At 39.7% G+C, this 19,376-nt stretch overlaps 1 protein-coding gene across 1 annotated transcript; it reads right to left on the bottom strand.

Annotated features, from left to right (window-relative positions):
• Positions 1-1,069: 1,069 nt before the first annotated feature.
• Positions 1,070-19,010, bottom strand: MSL2 (MSL complex subunit 2). Its single transcript, XM_063132346.1, has 2 exons — positions 18,724-19,010; positions 1,070-4,855 (listed from the first exon to the last, which is right to left on the bottom strand). The coding sequence occupies exons 1-2, from the start codon at positions 18,866-18,868 to the stop codon at positions 3,270-3,272; spliced, it is 1,731 nt and encodes a 576-aa protein (XP_062988416.1). The 5' UTR covers positions 18,869-19,010; the 3' UTR covers positions 1,070-3,269.
• Positions 19,011-19,376: the final 366 nt, after the last annotated feature.

Raw genomic sequence — 19,376 nt, 5'->3', positions numbered from 1 at the left:
TGCTCATATGATTCCATGCTCAGATCTTAGCTTCTTGAGATGTTTCAGAGAAATTGTCCAAAATGCCAATAATTCTTGTAGTGCAGTGCAAGGAGTTTTTATTCTGTGAGTACACAGATCAGCCAACAGCTCTGTAAAAAAACACTCCTGCTGGATTTTATAACTGCCAAATATATTTTTCTACCAAGAACTTTCTTCTGAAAGAAAATCATGAAAACATGAAGCAGCCACAGCAACAAGCCAATTGACTAAGTACTACAAACAAGATCCCTTGTTCCTTCTGGCAAAGATTATAGAAGCACCTGAAACATAGACAAAACTAGTGCTAGATCACAGGGATATTAGATTCCTGAAAATCCTCATTACCAACATAGTAGGCCTAACCCATTGCTTTATTAAATTTCTGTAGGAAATAAAGCAACTTTAAGTAGTAAAAAGAGAGGAAAGTTCTCCTTTAGAAACTGTATTCAGAACATTAGCTGGTACCAAAATGTTTCCCTGAGTGCTTTACAAAATAAAATGTAAAAACTGACATTTATTAAACACCTCAATTTTAATACATAGTTTAAGAATGTGGCAGTGTAGAAGGAAACTAGTTTTTAAAACAAACCTGAATTTACCACCAGCAGTACATTAAAGGCCTAGACTCTTCAATAAACATTTGTACTAAATCACCAGCTATTGGAATGCTGTTTAGTGCAGATGTAAGATATAGTGAAATTATTCCCACAAATGACATATTGGAGCTCCATATTCACTGTACTAGCAGCAGTCCTGAAAAATAACTTAATAGTCCTACAGACATTTCCAGATAGCACCCAGGGCATGGAAACAGAATCCCAGGCATTTTGTTTCTTTGATTACTCTTCGTACAGGTACTGAAATAATAATCAGGCAAGCTAAGGTTAGAAAACTAAAGTAGATAATGGTAGATCCCATTTGGTCCACACAAGAAATCACATACATATTTAACTAATTATGTTTTAATTGGACATAATAAACCTTAAAATTAAACACAGAATTCAGGAGTTTAGGCTGACTCAAAAAAAGAGAGACAAGAATACTAAAGAGCATTTTCCACCATTTACTCTCATTATCAAAAATATTTTTTTCAACTCTTCTTGCAAAACAGAAACAAAAAAGTACATACTGAACACTTACATCACATTCTTCTTCCTATGGCTTTAACCCCCCCACCCTGCCCTACCCACAGAAAAGACAGGGGAAAAACAAACTGGAAAGCCAACAAAAATGCTATTTGACCACATTCACATAAAATGACACCATGGTACACTACAGAACAAAAAGGAGGCATCATTCAATTGGTGTCCAAAACCTTTTACTTACTTTTCAGACCTAGTAACCATCATTGTACATGCTTTGTGCCAAATCCAAAGTGTCTAATGTCATAATAATTCACTCACAATGTCACTCAATGAACAATTAGATGACAAGTGTAAAGGAGTTTTGAAACTGTTGCATTACTTCTTTAGACAGACTATTTTGAAATATTGCTCTAATTTGGGACTTTGATTTTTTTAATCTAGACTGTTAAGGCGTGAAATCTAACACTGCATGAATAGATGTCTGCATCCACTTACTCCTCCCTCTGCAGCTCCCCCAGAATGTGCCCCAGAAGGTCCTCTAACCCTCCAGAGCAGATTTTGAGGACAGCTGGGGTGGGTGGGGGAGGTGATACTGCAGAGGGGAGAGGGAATCTCCCCACTCCTCATTCTGCCTGGTGGAAGCCATTCCATTGGTGGGGAGAGGCTTATTGGACACAACTCAAACTTTTCTATTCTAGTCAGCCCATAGTTTATGCAAGATGACAAATTAAAAGTCTGTAACACATCCCAAATCGATGAACACATCCCAAGGATTGATATGAAGTGGTATATTTTCAACTTTACCGTTTGTTGTCTTTTTTCATGGTATAATCAGAAATACACTAATGAAATACCTTGCACACTGAGCAGGATATGGAGCAGCTCCTGTAGGATCCAAGTATAACTGCAATATCCATGCCCTTTCCATCTTTGCCACAACACTGCTGTTCCAGACATGGCTTCATTGCAGCATTTCATTCATTTTCAACCAAGGCCCTGCTGTGCCTGACCTTTGTGCATACAGTCCCACTCTGCAGGCCAAGTAAGAGCAGAGCAATACATGGGGGGTGGGGTGGAAAAAACCAAGCACCAGATCTTAAAGGAGAGGCATGAGAGAACCTCAACTGAAAGTCAATGGCTTGGCAGTGTCACATGTCTGGAGCAGCAGTAGCATGCCAGGTAGGGTGGGAGGGTATTCATACTGCTGCAACGGCTTAAATTTAATGTATAGAATACAATGATGTCTCAGTAACTTTGGCATGGGAATTAAATTGCCTTTATTTTGTAGCCAACTAGCATAACAGTTCAAAATATACAGTTTCTATTTCATAATGAACTCAGCAATGATATCCTGAAGATTAATGTTAACAGTATGACACATCATGAAATAAACTAATGACATCAATCTGTGAACGTTTAGAAAAATTGTGAAAAGTAATAAAAAAATTTAGGAGGCTGCTTCATGACAAAGGAACTCCAACTATTATTTTCAAAATATTACTCAAAAGAAGTTCAAATATTTGAGAATCTTGAGTGACATCAACTGAAGGGCTCAGATTGATCATTTATTTGCTTCAGAACACCATATATGCATCAGACAATTACAGGAAGTTTCACTTTCGAACAAGTTTAAGGTGCTAAATTACTAATTTCCCTATCCACAAATAACGTGGTTATTATGAGACTGGCAGGTGACATTTTTTCTAGATTTCTAGCATGAGCATGGTGCTGAATTTCTTGCAAAATTGACACTAACTATGGATACACCATAAATTGGAACAACTGTGATGGACTGACTAGAAAACCATTTCTGTATATTGAACCAATCTCTGATTAAGCACAAAGCATGAACTGGTACAACAAGGTCAGTATTTGCCCAAAAGTCATTCTGTATTAAAAATCATTTACATTAGCATTTGATCTGAAACTATGAGGTGCTGTAAGAACTAAAGACAGTTTTAGGGTAACTCTGCAATTACCGTCAAAACTATTTCCCAGACAGTAACACACAACATAGCAATGAAAAGCACTTGATACAAGTGATCTATATGTAGGAGCTCCGGCAAGTTAAACAGAACCATAGCTGCCTTCAAAATTGTAGCAGTCCCCTTAGCAAAGGCAGGGGAGAAAGCCAAAAAAGAAAAGAAAAGAAAAAAGAATGACTCAGCAGTCATATCTCATGTCTATAGCTTCATCCAAGTTCTTATCGTCGTTTGTACTGGCAGCTAAAAACGTCGTTACTGGTGACCCTGTCACATTAATTACATTGGTACTTGTGCTGGCATTGCGCACAGCAATGCTTGTCACATTAATGCCCAAAGTAAGTCTAGTCTGCTCCAAGGCCTTTTCTGGCACTGCAAATGCCTCCAGTTTCTTCTCCCCATTAGCCATATATGAATTTTGGCAGCCACGACATATGCAGTCTAAGCAGGCTTTACGGTTCGAGTAGCAAGGGCAGCGTTGGCCACGACATGTAAGAACACTTGGATTTTGGGTAGCTCGGCCACATTTGCACCCCTTCTTTTCTTGTGCCTTTTTGTACACAGTTTTTGTTGGACTTCCTGGCACAACATGACTGCTAGGATTTTTTTCTTTTGATTTTGTTTTTAGCATGCCTGATTTGGATTTAGGGTGAGATTTCTTGGCGGTATGGTCTAGATTCTTTTTCATGCTTTTACTTGGTATCAGTACAGTTTTGCCTATTTTAGGAGCAGTGCCTCCATTGGGTACAGTTGCTATAGGCTGCAAAGACATCTTTGCTTCCTGCTTCACTGTTACAGGAGTTGAGGCTCCCAACGTTGGGCCACAAAGGATCCGGGATATTGGAAGGGGCTGAACCTTTTCACTATCACTTTCTGATCGCGATCGCTTTCTGTTTAATTTGACTACTTTAGGTGTCGCAGCTGTACATGAAATCCCATGAGGTGAAGCACCCATTGACATGAACATGTTATGGCTAGGAGGTGGGGGAGAAAGCTGCAAAAAAGGACCATTGGATAGATTGGTTTCCAAGCTGTGTTGCAAATTAGGACCGCAGATTTCTGAGTTAGAGTCCAAGCTCCGTAGCACTTCCTCAACACTAAGTAAAAGAGAATCACCAGGTTTGATGTCTTCGCTGAAACTGTGGATATCGATGCTCGTCGCACACAAGTCACTAGGGGAAACTATGTCACAGATAGGCTGAAGAGTGCTGGAAATATCTTCAGTTTTTATGTACTGTCCAGGGCTACATACATTAATTGTATTTGTATGTTCAGGGGAAGGAATATTTACTCCAAGTTTATCTACCGAAAGCCCATTACAATTGGGCAACCCATTAACAGCGGAGCCTTTCACCTCAGAGTCATATGTGCTTTCAGGTACAGAAGAATTACTCGCTGGAGGCTCATTAGCATGCTCTGAGGTTGAAGGTGATGGGGAATGTGTCAAACACAATGCCAAGGTTTCATCAGATGCTTTTTCCGTATCTTCATGGAGTGGGGAGCCATCTTTAAGCAAAGTCAAAAGATCTGGAGAAGTGTCAACAGCCTGTTTAATATCTCGTGCTAGTGGTGTTTGCGTTATGTACTCGCATAGTTTTTTATAGCAGTTCACCAGAATGCTTAACTGTTTATTTTCTTCAAACTGCTCATAGTCCTTGCACCAACTACACGATGGTTTCATCATCATCTTCTTGCCTTTACAGCTTTTGCAGACATAATGCTGACATGTGGAGTTGGTGGGTGCAATTGGATCTTGTAGCAGATTTCCTAAAAGGAAAAAAGAAAGCTATTATAAACACTCAAAACGATTGTATTTATTATAACAGTAGTTAAAAGGAGTATTTAATGCCACAGCTATATTGTTTTATTAGATAAAGCTAATCACAAAACTGTCATGTGTATCATTGACATGTGCATTAATATGGTGTTGATCAGTTTAGTGTTCTACCACATAACAAATACTCTCATTCCCACAGCTCCATCATGTTCACTTTGCAATTGTTACTATTAGAGGAAGGTTCAGCAGTGTCTATAATTCTGCAATCACTGAAAATGTTTGACAATTTTACAGAATTCTTGCAGCAATTTTCAACTGATAGATCCTAGGCTCTATAATGTCTTTTCCACTAATTACCCCATACCAAATCTCTCAGCAGTATCAGCTCTTGAAGAAAACTCTAAATTCTTTGGCAAGATAAGGCAAATTCTATAACTAAAATTGGATACTATTCAAGAAATTACATACTTTTGGAATATAAAACCCTAGCTGCAATGCCCGTGTAGTCCCTGTATTGAATTTGAATTTATAGTTCAAAGTGCTTGAGTTACAGCACTCCTATTTTCAAGTGCGAAGGGAAAAACACATAAGAGTCAAATCAAAAGAAGCAAAACCAAGGTGAGGAAAAGAATCTCTCTTACTCCATGGCCAGATGGCTTAAATGCCTCTGTGCATGGGAAAAGGGGCAGCTCTTTTCGCCATGCACATATAAAATAGCTGTGGAGCATCAGACTGGCTCTCTTTCTCCATGGGTAGATCGAAACATCTAGCCTCTGCTAGCATGCCCCCACCCCCCAACATGCTTCTGGGGAGCCAATGTGACCTTTGGGGCAAAATAAATTTCCCACACTTCTGCCTCAACCCATTAAAGTCACAATTTTCATTCTCTATCTATACACATAGATAAAAAAAATTGGAGTCAACACAGCTTTGGATAATTTTAGGGATTTTACTATGGACATAAGCGAAACAAATGAAGTATCAAATTAAAGCATAGATTTGGATCCTGCCAACTTATGCCAACATCAGGGTAAACAGACATTTTTGTTTGAAATCTCCATAGCTCTTGGTGTTTCTCAGGCTCAGATGCTGAAGTGTTATGGGATATTTATGAAAATTCAAATTGCTCAGATGTTAAACATGTATAAACATGTATAAAGCCTATGGAGAGATGGAGTGGTTTGTGGGAAGGGATTCAGCAGAGTAGGCAGCAACGACAAAGACATTTTCTCATTGTTAAGCTATGTCATGTATGTACAAATTGTGGGTGTGAGAGGGAGAGAGTGTAGGGACAGTGGGCACAGATGTTTCACCTTCAAAAGCACATCCACAGGCATGCATTGGACTCTCCTTGTTAAACATTATAATTGTTTCACAACATCTATTTTCCATAAAATTGTGTCAATTTGTACTTTAAGTCCTGAAGATTTCAGATGAGTTCCAAGATCAGCATTCCTCTAACAGTTTAGGTCAATCTATATCCTAAAAGGCGACAGAAGACAGCTAACAACTTGCTAAATTTTCTTTTAGTATTCTGGAACTTTAAAATATAAAAAGCTGAGGATATATACTTCAGATAAGAGAGAGAACTGGAGCCTCTTTCCACTCCAAAAGGTACATTTCTCACTGCCGATATTCTACTTAGAGGAAGGAGTGTGAGCATAGCAATGTTACATTCAAGTGGGAGAAAGAGATTTGAGAGTGTTGTGATTATGAAATGGACCATGGTATTGGGGAGTTGTCTTAAGAGGGGATTCAAAAAATGGGAAACAGGAGGAGAATTAATGGAAAGAAAGAAAATGGGATGAATGGAGATGGGAAATGTGGAAGGAAAACATGTTTTAACTGGTAACAAGATGCAGCACAGGTCAATCACATTTAATACCATGCACCTCTTGAAAATACACTGTGTTTTTTGTATAGGTTTATCCCTAACCCTAGTTGCAATATTTTTGTTCCCAAGAAAGAAAATTTCACAGATTGGCAAAGGGCGAGATAGAAAGAAATGTGAGCACCACAAGGAGCTGTCCCAACAGAGATGGAAATGGCAACACAAGAAAGAGAATTGTACAAGGTACAAAAACCCTCCTCCCCAATTACTATCTAGTGCCCCATTTTGAAGCCTTCAGCAAACACAGACCATATAATGTAAGATTTCTCTCTTAAATCACAATAGCTTGAATCTTTTTAAAAAATAAAAACTGGGATATCCCCCCAGAATTGACACCAGATTTCACGCTGCTGTGTTCATGGAGCACATATAATCCTACCTGTTGACAGCTCATGTAGTATGTGTTTTCTTTTAGATTGTGAAGTTTTACAGTTTTCAAGCTTTGTTTAAAAAATGCCTATGTGACAGAGACTTTCTCTGTTTCACTCCTTAGTCAACAGTTGTTATTATTATTTATTACATTTGTATATCACCCCATAACTGAGGCTCTCTGGGTGGTTTACATAGGATAAATACACTTAAAATCAACATACAAAAATTTAAGATCACAAAAACATACAATTTAAAATCACAAAAACATACAAAATCAAACCCAGGCTAATTACATATTGCTAAATGCATGGGAGAAGAGAAAAGTCTTAACCTGGCGCCGAAAAGATAACAATGTTGGTGCCAGGCGGGCCTCGTCAGGGAGATTGTTCTACAATGGGGGGGGGGGGGAACCACAGAAAAGGCCCTCTCTCTTGTTGCCATACTCCGAGCTTCCTTAGGAGTAGGCACCTGAAGTTATGAGGGTCAGAAGGAGGCCACTCGGTCTCCATCATGTAACTAAATGGAACAGAATTTCAATGGGAGTGGGCCCCACTAAAGACCAAGCCCACCTCAAGAACAAGTTCAGATTCCTCTTTTCTCCAGAGGGAGGGCAGCATTTGTTGTAATTGGCCTAACTCTTTTACGATTTTTTTCTTGGGCCAGGCTACCTACTTTGACAGCTTCCTTGGGAGGTAGCTGTTCTGCCAATGCAAGCAACAAAGACTTTCTCAAACTCCACTTGAAAGCTCTTATAGTACTACCCTATCCTTCAGCTACACTATTAGTATGAAACGGAATCACTACTAAGCCCCCACATGCTGGCATAATGTGACATCATGAAAACATAATCATGCTGCAACTATATTGGTGTAGTCATGTTACAATAACAGTATAATGGCATTGCAATAATGAAATGATTTATCCTATGTTGCTACAATATCACAACTGGGGAAATAAAGAACAAAGGTGTTGCTGGGATCTTAATGAGATCTTACCCACTGTCCAAAGTCACATCTTCAAAGTGCTGATGCAGTGATACTCACAGAAAAAGATGTTATATACACATTGGAGGACAGGATTCCAACTAGCTCACTGAACAATTACAGCAGAATTCAAGGAATATATGAGTTGTATGGGAACATGGGAATACAGTTTACACATTAAGATGTTACTGTCTAAGTGCAACTAAGCCATTACTTCAAACTCTAGACTATTTATTGAGCCATTGTCTCAAATCTTCCTTTCTGCTCAAACGATCTTTCTTCTGTCTGCAATCTAAACAAATTCCCAAGGTCTTAAACAGGACAATCAGACATTTAAAAAGTGTGAAGAATGTTTTGACCCTAAATAAAGCTAGGTCCATTTGTCGCAGACCAGGTGGCTGCCACAACAGAATGAGTACACTAGAAGGAAACAATGGAACATAGCAATCTAGAGAATTAGTAAAAAGACATCCCACACACAACATACAAAATATTCCTACAGAAAACAAAATCAGCCAGACAACATCTGTGATCTCATACGACAGGTACCTTCGCTTGGGACACAGTCACCAGTAATCTCAACACTGCAGCTGCAACACAGGTACAAAGATAGAACACCCCATGCGGAACAATAAGGACTGAAGAGGGGGACATAAACAGCCATAATCTCTTCTCTCTTCCCTAAAGCACTACCAGGTCAAATATGAGTGCAAGGAGACCAATGGCCACAGAACACCAATGGCTACAGGAATGTGGAGGGACTGACTGCTGAATAACCCTGCTTTACTCATGAAGTTGTGTAGCAGTATCTCACACAAAGATAACACAGATAGTACACACTTTGCACAAGTGGAAGTCCACTGGAACAACAAATTCTGAAAGTCAAGTAGGCTCTATCCATATACTGATGAGGGAACCAGAACCATAGGCTCCATCTGGACTTTCAATATCTAATATCCAACTCTACTACTATAGGCCAAACACACTACTCTCCTTTATCCTCTTCTGCAAATTTTATTAAAGCTTTGCTGCATGTTCTGCCAAAATATATCCCTTTTCAATGTCCATAACATACCATAACATAGGGAAGTGATGGAACACAGAGCCTATGAATCAGGAAATCTCAGTTTGAATCTCATCTCTGCCATGAATTCACTAAGTGACCCCAACCTCTCTCTGAGCCTCAACCTGCAATATGGGGATATTAATATTAAGGACAACAGGATAATGTATGTGAAGTACTTTGAACAACACTATAAACTGCTACATAAATGCTAAAATTATTACTATATATAATAGATTGGAGGCAGCTCAATAATAGGTGCTGCTGGTTTTTCCAATCCCATTCTTCTTTGGTTAAATGTACAGCACAGCAAAGGAGCAAAAAATAAAACTGCACTAAAAGTTCACAAAATTATAGGACATAACTATAGGGGGGAAATATAGCTAGTTCATCGGTGTTTCTTCAATGAAAGTTGTGGTGGGTGAGCCTATTAATAGGAAATAATTTTAAGAGTTCCTCAAATGATGTGGGCAGGCTGTAATGCTCTTCCGAAGTTCCATCACAAAAATATCCTCTATTTGGAATACCCATGAAATGCTTGCAACCCACTTCCATAGAGCAGCCACAAATTTCATTTTCCCGGATACAAAATAGTTCCCTTTGAGTGCTGAGAAAATAAATTTTCTCTGCTATAGAAAGGCAACCTTAAGACATGCAGTTGTGTAGAACTGAGAAATAGAAACACATTTATTGCACACTAAAACAGTAAGAAGTTTATACATATTCTCCAATTCTGTTGCCTTTTCTTCCTATCGAGTTTATTAAATTACTGTTCTTTAATACTGATAGCTTTTGAAATTTAGCTTGGGTATTTCACAAATGCCCTTCATCCTTTCCTAAATTTTAAGCTCTAATAGCATCCAACTCTCCATGTATCCTAGACAGATGCCTAATGATTAGCACTTCCTGAGCTTCAGTTTGATTTGATGATATGTATCATAACAGTCATTCCCTCATCTTAGACTTTGTTCAGTATGAAAGTAAACTATCATAAAAAGTTTGAGCGTGTATGAACAGTTATTGTAAAACAAATAGAGAGAAGAACTCAATATAGAGTGGTACACCTGTTACCATGTTGGCCCTAAACAGTTACAGATGTTGTGAATTATTTGCTGTCTCAATTCTAAGAGACATCTTAATCTCATTAATGGAAATCAATGACTTTTAATTTATTACCTCAATTTCTAGTTCTCATACAAACAGGCACAATTTTTACCTCACTAGTGTTTCCAACATAATGGAACATAAATCCAACATACCATTAGCAGAAGAAATTACTGTGTGAGCAGAACTCTGTTGCCCACTGTACAGCTGCTAGCGGACCACTTGGTAAATGTAAGATTTTAAAGTGGCCTATATTAAAACTGCAGTTTTACTGTGCCCCACTGCGGTTATGTAACAATTTCATCATAGCATGGCATGAGTTGGGCTGCAAAATAGCATCATTTAGTTCTAAGCAAGAGATTCTCAGCTGCTCACTTGCCCATGTTCTTATCTGTGTGGCTGGTGCTACATGCAAGCAGGTTCAGACGAAAGCCTATAGCTATCACATTACAACTGGGGTTCCCACCACTTTGGAGCAAGTACAAGAACAAGGCAAAGGTGAAAATCTGAGTTCCAAAACACAAAATTACCTTTCTGAACTGTGTTCTCTGCTCTAACATACATTTCACGGAAAGCAAACAGATGAGACTCAGAAACATGACTAAGAAATAGGGCAGAGGTGGAATCCCAAATGCCAAATCATATATTTGCTCCCACAACCAACAACAAAATACCCATTTCAAAGAATGCAGACTGGCGATGTTGTGAGAACACACAGACACAGGCAAAACACCCACCCACACCACATGCCACCTCCAACACAGGAAAAATACACAGGCAGGCAAAATCCAGGCAAAACACACACCACATAAAAACAGCCACCACCACAAGGGGCTGCAGCCCCTCCCCCTTTTTATTTTCTAAGTATGTTGCTGGGGCACATGTGGGGCCTAGTGGCATTATTGGGAATACAGATGGCACTGGAGACTGTCATTTTGCTTTGCAGTATGCCAGTCTTCCAATTAATTAGAAATAAAAATCAGGAGAAGCAGATACCCCAAGCATCACAAGCTATTTACTATTTGTGCCATGTATTTGTTTCATTCAAACAGTTTCAGATATTTCCCTACTACAGTGGTAGATTAGACAAATAAGGACTTGCATGCTATTAACTACTGCTTAGTAGATTTAACATGCAACTAACTTGAAGTCCCTAAAGTTAACACAACAAGGAAATTTGGGAGGTTCAGTGGCATGAGTCAAATCTTACCCTTTGAAGAGAGACAAATTTTATGGCTACAATTTACAGTGATAAAATGTGTGGGAACAGAAATACCGTGCCAAACCCGGATTCAACAGTCCTACCAATTAGTGCCCTCTGTTACTCTTTTAGCAACTCCATTTGGTACAAATGATTTTCTGGCTTCGCTGTGTAAAATTTGTTGTTAAAAAATTAAAAGCATTGTGCATGAGGGAATGCACAAGTGTATGACTCTGTTACTTAGAGCAGGGGTGGGCAAAAGGTTGATCTCCAGAGCTCCAACTCCCAGAAGCCTCTGCCAGCATGGCCAATTGTCAGGAATGCTGGGAGTTGATATCTAAAACATCTGGAGAGCTACTTTCTTCCCACCCCTGATTTTAAAAAGAGCTATCTGCAACAGTGGCAGGCAAACTGCACACGTCTGTGGAAAAATAAAACATTTGGCAGATTCAATAACAGATGAGGTACAAACAACTAACGACAAATAGCAAGCACTGCTAAGCCATACCCCATAAAAAGGGGAAAGTAACAGAATATGGAGAGGACCAGGGCATACATATAGAAACGTTTTATCCATATAGTCTCCCACTTTGGGGGAATAAAATTCAGTGTTCAGGAAATACAAATTCTTTACATTTCCTCTGACAAGGCATAGGATGCAACATGTGTGTGAGTGTTTGAGGGGATAGCAGTGGAAAGGTGGAAATCAGGGAGACAGCTTCCCACTCGATCAAGGGGCACTTTTCCTCACAGGCTACTGTGTTGCTCTACTTGTAAGGACAATTTTACAATGTTTCTAGATTAATCTTTTAATAGCTACAAAGGCTGTATTTAACAATTGTACATTATTTAGTTCTCTAATGATAGGAAATACTCCAAATATTACTTGCATAAAGGAAAATTAATGAATAGAAATATATACCATATTACAATGTGAAAAACGTCCTGCTAGAGTCATGCTATCTGACAAAAATCCTGGCTGAGGAATGTTGGACATTTTCTCTCTCTAGGATTGCGCTCTAACTGTAAAATATAGCATATTGCTAGAATGCCAATCCTTGAATGGTGGTATCCATGTGTGGTAAAAACCACCTAGAAGAAGTACTTACATTATTTCTAGGCTTCCTTTTATTAAAAATATCTTTAAAATATCGTAAGTAGTTTACAGAAATTAAAAACAATAATTTAGAAGACAGCAATAACAGTCAGGTCTTTCCACACATACCCTCGACCCTCTGGAGATGCTTTTCAGGGGTTACAGGGAGCTGCATATGGGAAAGGGAGAGATCAGCTGCCTTCCATTCATGTGATTTCACCCCAAATCTTTATTTTATATTATGTCTATACTTTCATTCAGACTGTATAAGATCCATGAATCAATCCCATGCAGTCCTACACAGAGGATCTCAACTAGCATAGTTGGGAAAAGTTCCACCTAAAATTTTAGAGAGCTATTGCCACACAGAGCAGGCAGTACTGGGTTAGATGGATGAGTGGCCTAACTCTGTATAAAGTCAGATAAATATAAATGACAATTTCATGTGGTGAGAAATCTGTGGTCACACACGTTCACATATTCAGTCCTAACATCAAACAAGTGACCTTATTCAGATTTAACTATTGTGAACCCGTCCAGGGAGCTTTAGCTCTTGGGTGGTATAGAAATTCAATAAACACCCACCCACCCTATGGTTTTGCATCATGTGTATGAACCTCAGACTTGCGCATTCCCCCATCCCCTTCTCTGGTGCGGTCATGATTAGGAGATCAGAAGGTTCCACTTCCTTTATTATTTATTTAATATATTATCATATCACCCAAGACCTGAAGCTTTTTGGCAGTTCATAATAATTAAAACCATAAAATACAAGATGATAAAATACAATATAGATGTTTAAAAGTACAGTACAAAAAATAAAAAAATGTTTCATTTCCAATTAACAGCAGTTCAGCTTTACATCTGAACCAGTAAACTATGATTTGTCTTAACTATGGTTTAGGAAAACAAGGCAATTTCACCAATCACAGTTTGAAGTTAACTATGGTTTAAGGAAACAAGCTAAGGCCTAATCTACACCAAGCAGGATATTGCGGTATGAAAGCAGTATATAAAAGACAGGAGCCACACTACTGCTTTATAGTGGTATTGAAGTGCCCTGACAACTGTTGGGGCCCATTGACACATAAAATATACCGCTTTCATACTGCTATATACTGCTTGGTATAGATTAGGCCTTAGGCTAACCACACATTGTCCTGGTTCAGATGTAAAGCTGAATCACAGCTAATTGAGAATGCATGTGGAAGTGTTAGTGTGTGTGTCGCTAAAACATAATTAAGCATTATTTACAAACTAGATCAATGCCTTTATAACTTGAAAATGGATTACTGCAATGTACCCACATGAAGCAGCCTTTCAGGACTACTGGGGAAGAGCAAGTCATCTTTCAATAGCAATAGATCCCTACCAGCAAATTACAAAGGGTACTTAAGACTGCAACTAGAGTGCATGGCCAACTTAACAGCTTTCCAAATTCTTCTTATGTTTAATTCAAGCAGAGAGGCACACAAGGAGAGAAGTCTAGGTGTTAAAAAAATAATCACCTCTTGTTTTCAAGCTCTGCTCCACAACCAAACTTATAGCAAAACATTTACACAAAAAACTGTCAGTCTCAACACTTAAAATAATTTTACACATTATTATTATTATTATTATTATTATTATTATTTATTTATATAGCACCATCGATGTACATGGTGCTGCACAGACCACACAGTAAATAGCAAGACCCTGCCGCATAGGCTTACTATAGTAGCAGCAACTGGGAAGTAGAAGAGTAGCAAATGATATTTACCCTCTTCAGCAGTTGTGCAGACCTTTGTTGTAAAAAACAAAAACAAATTTAACTGAAGTTTAAAGTTCCAACTCCCAATGCAGGTTTCAGTTTTGGTTCTAAATCAGTCAGATAAGATAACTGCATCAAATTACTCAAGCATCTTCTTTTGTAAATTTATTTAATACAGTTGCTGCGTCAGATGTAGCCACTGTGGCCATATTTTTACTGTAAGGTAAAGTATTTTCAATGCTCAAGGAAACTTCTGAACTTCCATTACACACTGAAGACGGAAATAAACCTCGCAAAAGGAAAGGAAACTGATGTATCAGAAGGCAGTTCATTTTATATGCAAAAAAACAGTACTCAAGATTAAGCTCTACTTGCTACTTCCAGCAGGGAGAATAAGCCATAGGAGCATCAGGGTACCCTCTTCCCAATAGGCTGTGAAACAAAACCAGAATTCTGTTCGCTACAGCTGGTGGGGAAAAGTCCCAGGAGAATTTTACTGACATGGACTCAAATCCTCTCTCACTATTCAAACAATGACATGCTTTTCAAATGAAAGAATGCACATCTACGTAATCTGATAGAGGAAAAGAGTCTCAGGGTCGGTTCGCATAACACGGCATCCCACAGTAGCTTATTTAACCCACAGTGAAGTTACTGCACATATAGGATACACGCAGCCACCATTTTGCCTATCCAACCTTTACACTTGTGTTGTGCGAACCTGGTGAGTCTGGGTCATGTGAACCACCCAGAAAGCTTGGCTATTGGACACTACAGAAAAGCAGTAAATAAATAAATGGGTTTTGGAGGGCTGTTTAAACTCGCATATCTTATGCTCACTGGATTTGCATAGCACAACTACCAAGCAGAGACTGGATATGCAAAGTGGTGCACACAGGTACCACAGCTTGTCATGGGTTAAATAACTTACGATGAGCCATGCTGTCTCGTGCAGTCCCAATGTTGAAAAGAGTGTATAAGTTACAAAGTAGACAAGCTACTACTTTGGTGATTTCTCTCTCTCTCTCTCTCTCTGGAACCAAAAGAAGAAGAACCCTACTTGTGCAATACCTTTTCTACAAAGACCTACTTAAAACCCTAAATTAACTGCTTTTTGAAGGCAAGTTAAGGGGGGCAAGCACACATTATATAAGTTAATCTACAGGTGCTTTTAAGGAAACTTCGCATTTATCTTTTTTTTAAACTTCTTTCCATTTAAGAAGTCTGGAAATATTGTAGGAAATGGGAAATCCTAGAGTGCAAAGGTCATATGGACAGAAATAAAGGAGTCATCAAGCTAAAAAACAAAACAATTTCTACACTTTGTTCCAAGCGTCAATGTACCTTTTGGCGGAAGAAACTGGGTTGTTGTTGTTTTGGAAGGCTATTAACAGCACAATCATATTTACTTGGAAGTAAGCAAATCCTACTACGTTTAATGTGACATTTGCTTCCTAGGAAGTGTGTTTAAGATCTCAGGCTAAGATACCAAGAAACAAGAAATATGTGACTTAACATGAAAAAGCACTATAATTTAATAAGACTGAGCTGAAGCAATAATGCTTATAGAATGTATAAATAGAAAGTAGGGAACATTTCTGTAAATATATGGCAGATGATACAACCTTTTAAATTTAACCTTCACTTTTTACAGTAACCACAATACATATAGGGTATATAGAACCTAACCAATAGTCCAAACCAGTTAAATTAAAGCCAGTATGTTGTGGATCAGGTGGTAAAAACCAGCAAGATCAATTAGAATGTACATATTGATTCACAATTGAAGCATTAGGAGGAGAACCTTTGGCCCTTCAGATATTGTTAGACAACAATCACCATCATCTCTGGGCTCTGGCCATGCTGGCTGAGGTTGATGGAAACCGAACTCCAACAATACCTGGAGGATAACAGGTTCCCCATCCCTGTTTCAGAGAGTAGTATGCAATCTTATACATGTTATAGTATAAACCTTACTCTTAGAAAAAAGCTACTGAGGGTTTGGGTTTATAATGAAAAAGTTGCTTTCTAAAGTCTAATTCAAGTCAGTTTTTTCTACATAAAAGTTATCAAGAAAAGGATGAACAGAAACTCAGTATATCAAGATAAGCTGTGTATTCTAGTCTGGATTTCTGTCAACTTGCTAACCTTCACAATATATATTTTTTTATCAACATATGTATCCCAACATAAGCACATCTATCTTAATGTTCAAGGCCATGCCTATCAAAAGACAGAATGTGGCAACTACCTCAGATAGAGATTTATGGGCAGAATTAAAGGGACAGCAAATAATCAGCTTTTTAAAAAAACTTAGTGTGTGTATCTCCCTTTTATAATTGAGTTTAAACAGGGGCCTTACATATGTTTCACTCCATAGTATAAGACATACTTATCTGGGATTATTAAATTGATGGAGAAGGAATGCAGTATAAATCACTGACTAACTGCACCTTGACAGTAAAAACAAATTGAAGTCTGCACACAGTATTAGGGAGGACCAGGTGTGTAATGTAGGGGAATGGACATTATTTGGATTATCTGCCTGACGTGCCAACTATAATAATATATTTACTGGACACAAGCTTCAGAAGCTATTTTTTATTTTTAAGTCAATCCCTTCACCGTAATAGATGACACTCCCCTTTATAACAGGAGTATGGGGGAGTTAAGGGCCTGACAAGAACAATCTAACACTATTTCCGGTTTCCCTTTTGTGAAACACAATCCCAATATTTCACAAGTTCTTGTCAGCAGTTAAAAATAACTAATCTAATTTTGCTAATTTTAAGATGTACTGATCACAACATACAACACATTCATATGAGAGAATACAAAACATTTTACAACTCTTCCCTATGCAATTTAATTCTCTGTTTACATTTTGCAAGTCTGTTGATCACTGGAGTACAACCGTATAATGCTGATTACTCCCCTACTCTGGCTAGATTGTGTCTATATATAAAGCTCTCCCTTATTTGACTATCAAAACAAACTAAGCACCATCAGTACAGGAATGACCTTATCTCTTCCTTCCACTATGCAATACTTTCCTCTATACTCTGTTACCCTATTCACCCAAGTCAGCAAACATTCCTTAAAATAGAACATCTCAAATCTATTGTTACACTAAACAAACACACATTAGGTATTTTTCTTTTGAACGTCAAAATGATTTAATCCTATTGGACAACAAATCGACTATATGCAAAAACAAAGAGTCTTGTAGCACCTTAAAGATTAACAAATTTATTATGCCACAAGCTTTTGTCGACTAATCGGAGCTATATACACACAGCTGGAGAAGATTGTAAACAGTGAGGTCAGAAGAAAACAAAATGCAGAAAGTACAGAAAGTAACATTTATGGTATTAACAGTGATAATTCACAAAGTATTGTTAGTAATAATGCAAACATCCTGGAATGGTAAATTAATACATGTAGTGTGCTACAAACCCATTATCCCAATTCAAGTCACAGGTGATAGAATTGAACATCTTGATAAATTGTAATTCAGCAGTTTCACAATGTTATTTCTCTTGGAGAAGTTCTGTTGTAAGAGAACAGCCAGCTACCTTAAGGTCAGCGGTAGGAGTGTCCTGGGAGGTTGAAATGTTCCTCCACTGATTTTGAAGTATTGCCATTTCTGATGTCAGATTTGTGTTCATTTATTCTTTTGCATGGAGAGTGGCCTGTTTGTCCTATTACATGTAATAACTTAATATACTAATCCACCAAATTTATACCACAATAAAGGTGTTAGGCTGCCATCCTATACATGCTTGCCTGGGATTACCTGACCATAATAGAGCTTGTTTCTAAGTAAGGAAGGCATTTAAGGTGTCACAAGGCTTTTTTGATTTCTGTAACAAACTACCATAGGCGATCCTCCAGGGGAAAAAAAGGTTATTAGCAAAGAATATAACCCAATTCGGAAGGTTTATGAAATTATCAGCCATTGCGATTGAAAGGTTTCACAAGCCACAATCGTCTGACGTGTTTAGATGGTGGCAAAGGTACATTTGAGTCGGGTTTTTATTATTGTTTGCGTTCCCTCCTTCGCAGGCTGTTTGACATTTACGGAATTTGCTCCAACAGCAAACAAGCTCATATGCGGAGCAGTTTCAAAAAGCAAGTCGAGTGGGGAGGAAAGTTTCAGAACTCCCTTGAGGAAAGAGCGAGCCCTGCGGGGCATGCGTCTCTCCGCAGCCGAAAGGAAGGCGGCTTTGCTCCTCTACCCCAAAGGAAGGCGGCTTTGCTCCCTGCCCATTTCAGTGGGTGTGGAACGAGTGAGGCGAAACCAAACCAGACGGACGGACTGACGGAGAAAAGGAGGGAGGGAAAAAGGAGGGTGCCGGCTTGCCCGCGGCCCAGAACAATAGAAAGCGCCTCACTCACCGCACACACAGCAGGAGAGCGACTGCCGGAAGTAGGGCAGCAGCTTGCCGATCTCGGCCAGGCACTGCGGATCCTCCCCGGGGCCGTAGCTGAGCACCAGACGACTGGCGGAGATGTACAAGGCTGTGGCATTCACCGGGTTCATCGCAGACACTGAGGCCGACGGCTTCCGGCTGGGAAGAAAGCACGGCTCCGCACCCGGGCAGGGCAGGCCGAGGGGCGGCTGCGCTCCTAGCCCCGCATCGAGGCCCCGTCACAGCCAGGGCCGGGGCCGGGGCCTGCTCTTCCCCCCTTGCCTGCCTGCCCCCCGCCGCAGCTCCTCTTCGTTCCGAGCGGCGGCGGCGGCACAGACGACTACTCCAGGCGGCCGGCCATGCCGGCCTTGTTCCCTCGCCCTCCCGGGGCGCCTCAGGCGGAGGGGAGCCCCCGCATGGGCGGGAGGGGGGCGGAGGCACGATCCGCGAGCGCAGCGCAGGGCGACGGCCCGGGCCCGGCTCTGGTAGGGGCGGGGGGGAGGCGCCTCCGCTTGGAGTTTCAGCGCGGCCGCATTACCACGGGGCTCCCGGGGCCTCTTCCGCGGAGCCAACGGCGTCGCTACTCCCGGCCGCTCTCCGCGCAAGAACCATCCACCGCACGCCCAGCCCCAATGTCAA

This window comes from Elgaria multicarinata, chromosome 8, assembly GCF_023053635.1.
Source record: "Elgaria multicarinata webbii isolate HBS135686 ecotype San Diego chromosome 8, rElgMul1.1.pri, whole genome shotgun sequence".
NCBI lineage: Eukaryota > Metazoa > Chordata > Lepidosauria > Squamata > Anguidae > Elgaria > Elgaria multicarinata.
The sequence above is the reverse complement of the archived record's forward strand: the minus strand, read 5'-3'. Positions and strand labels throughout refer to the sequence as shown.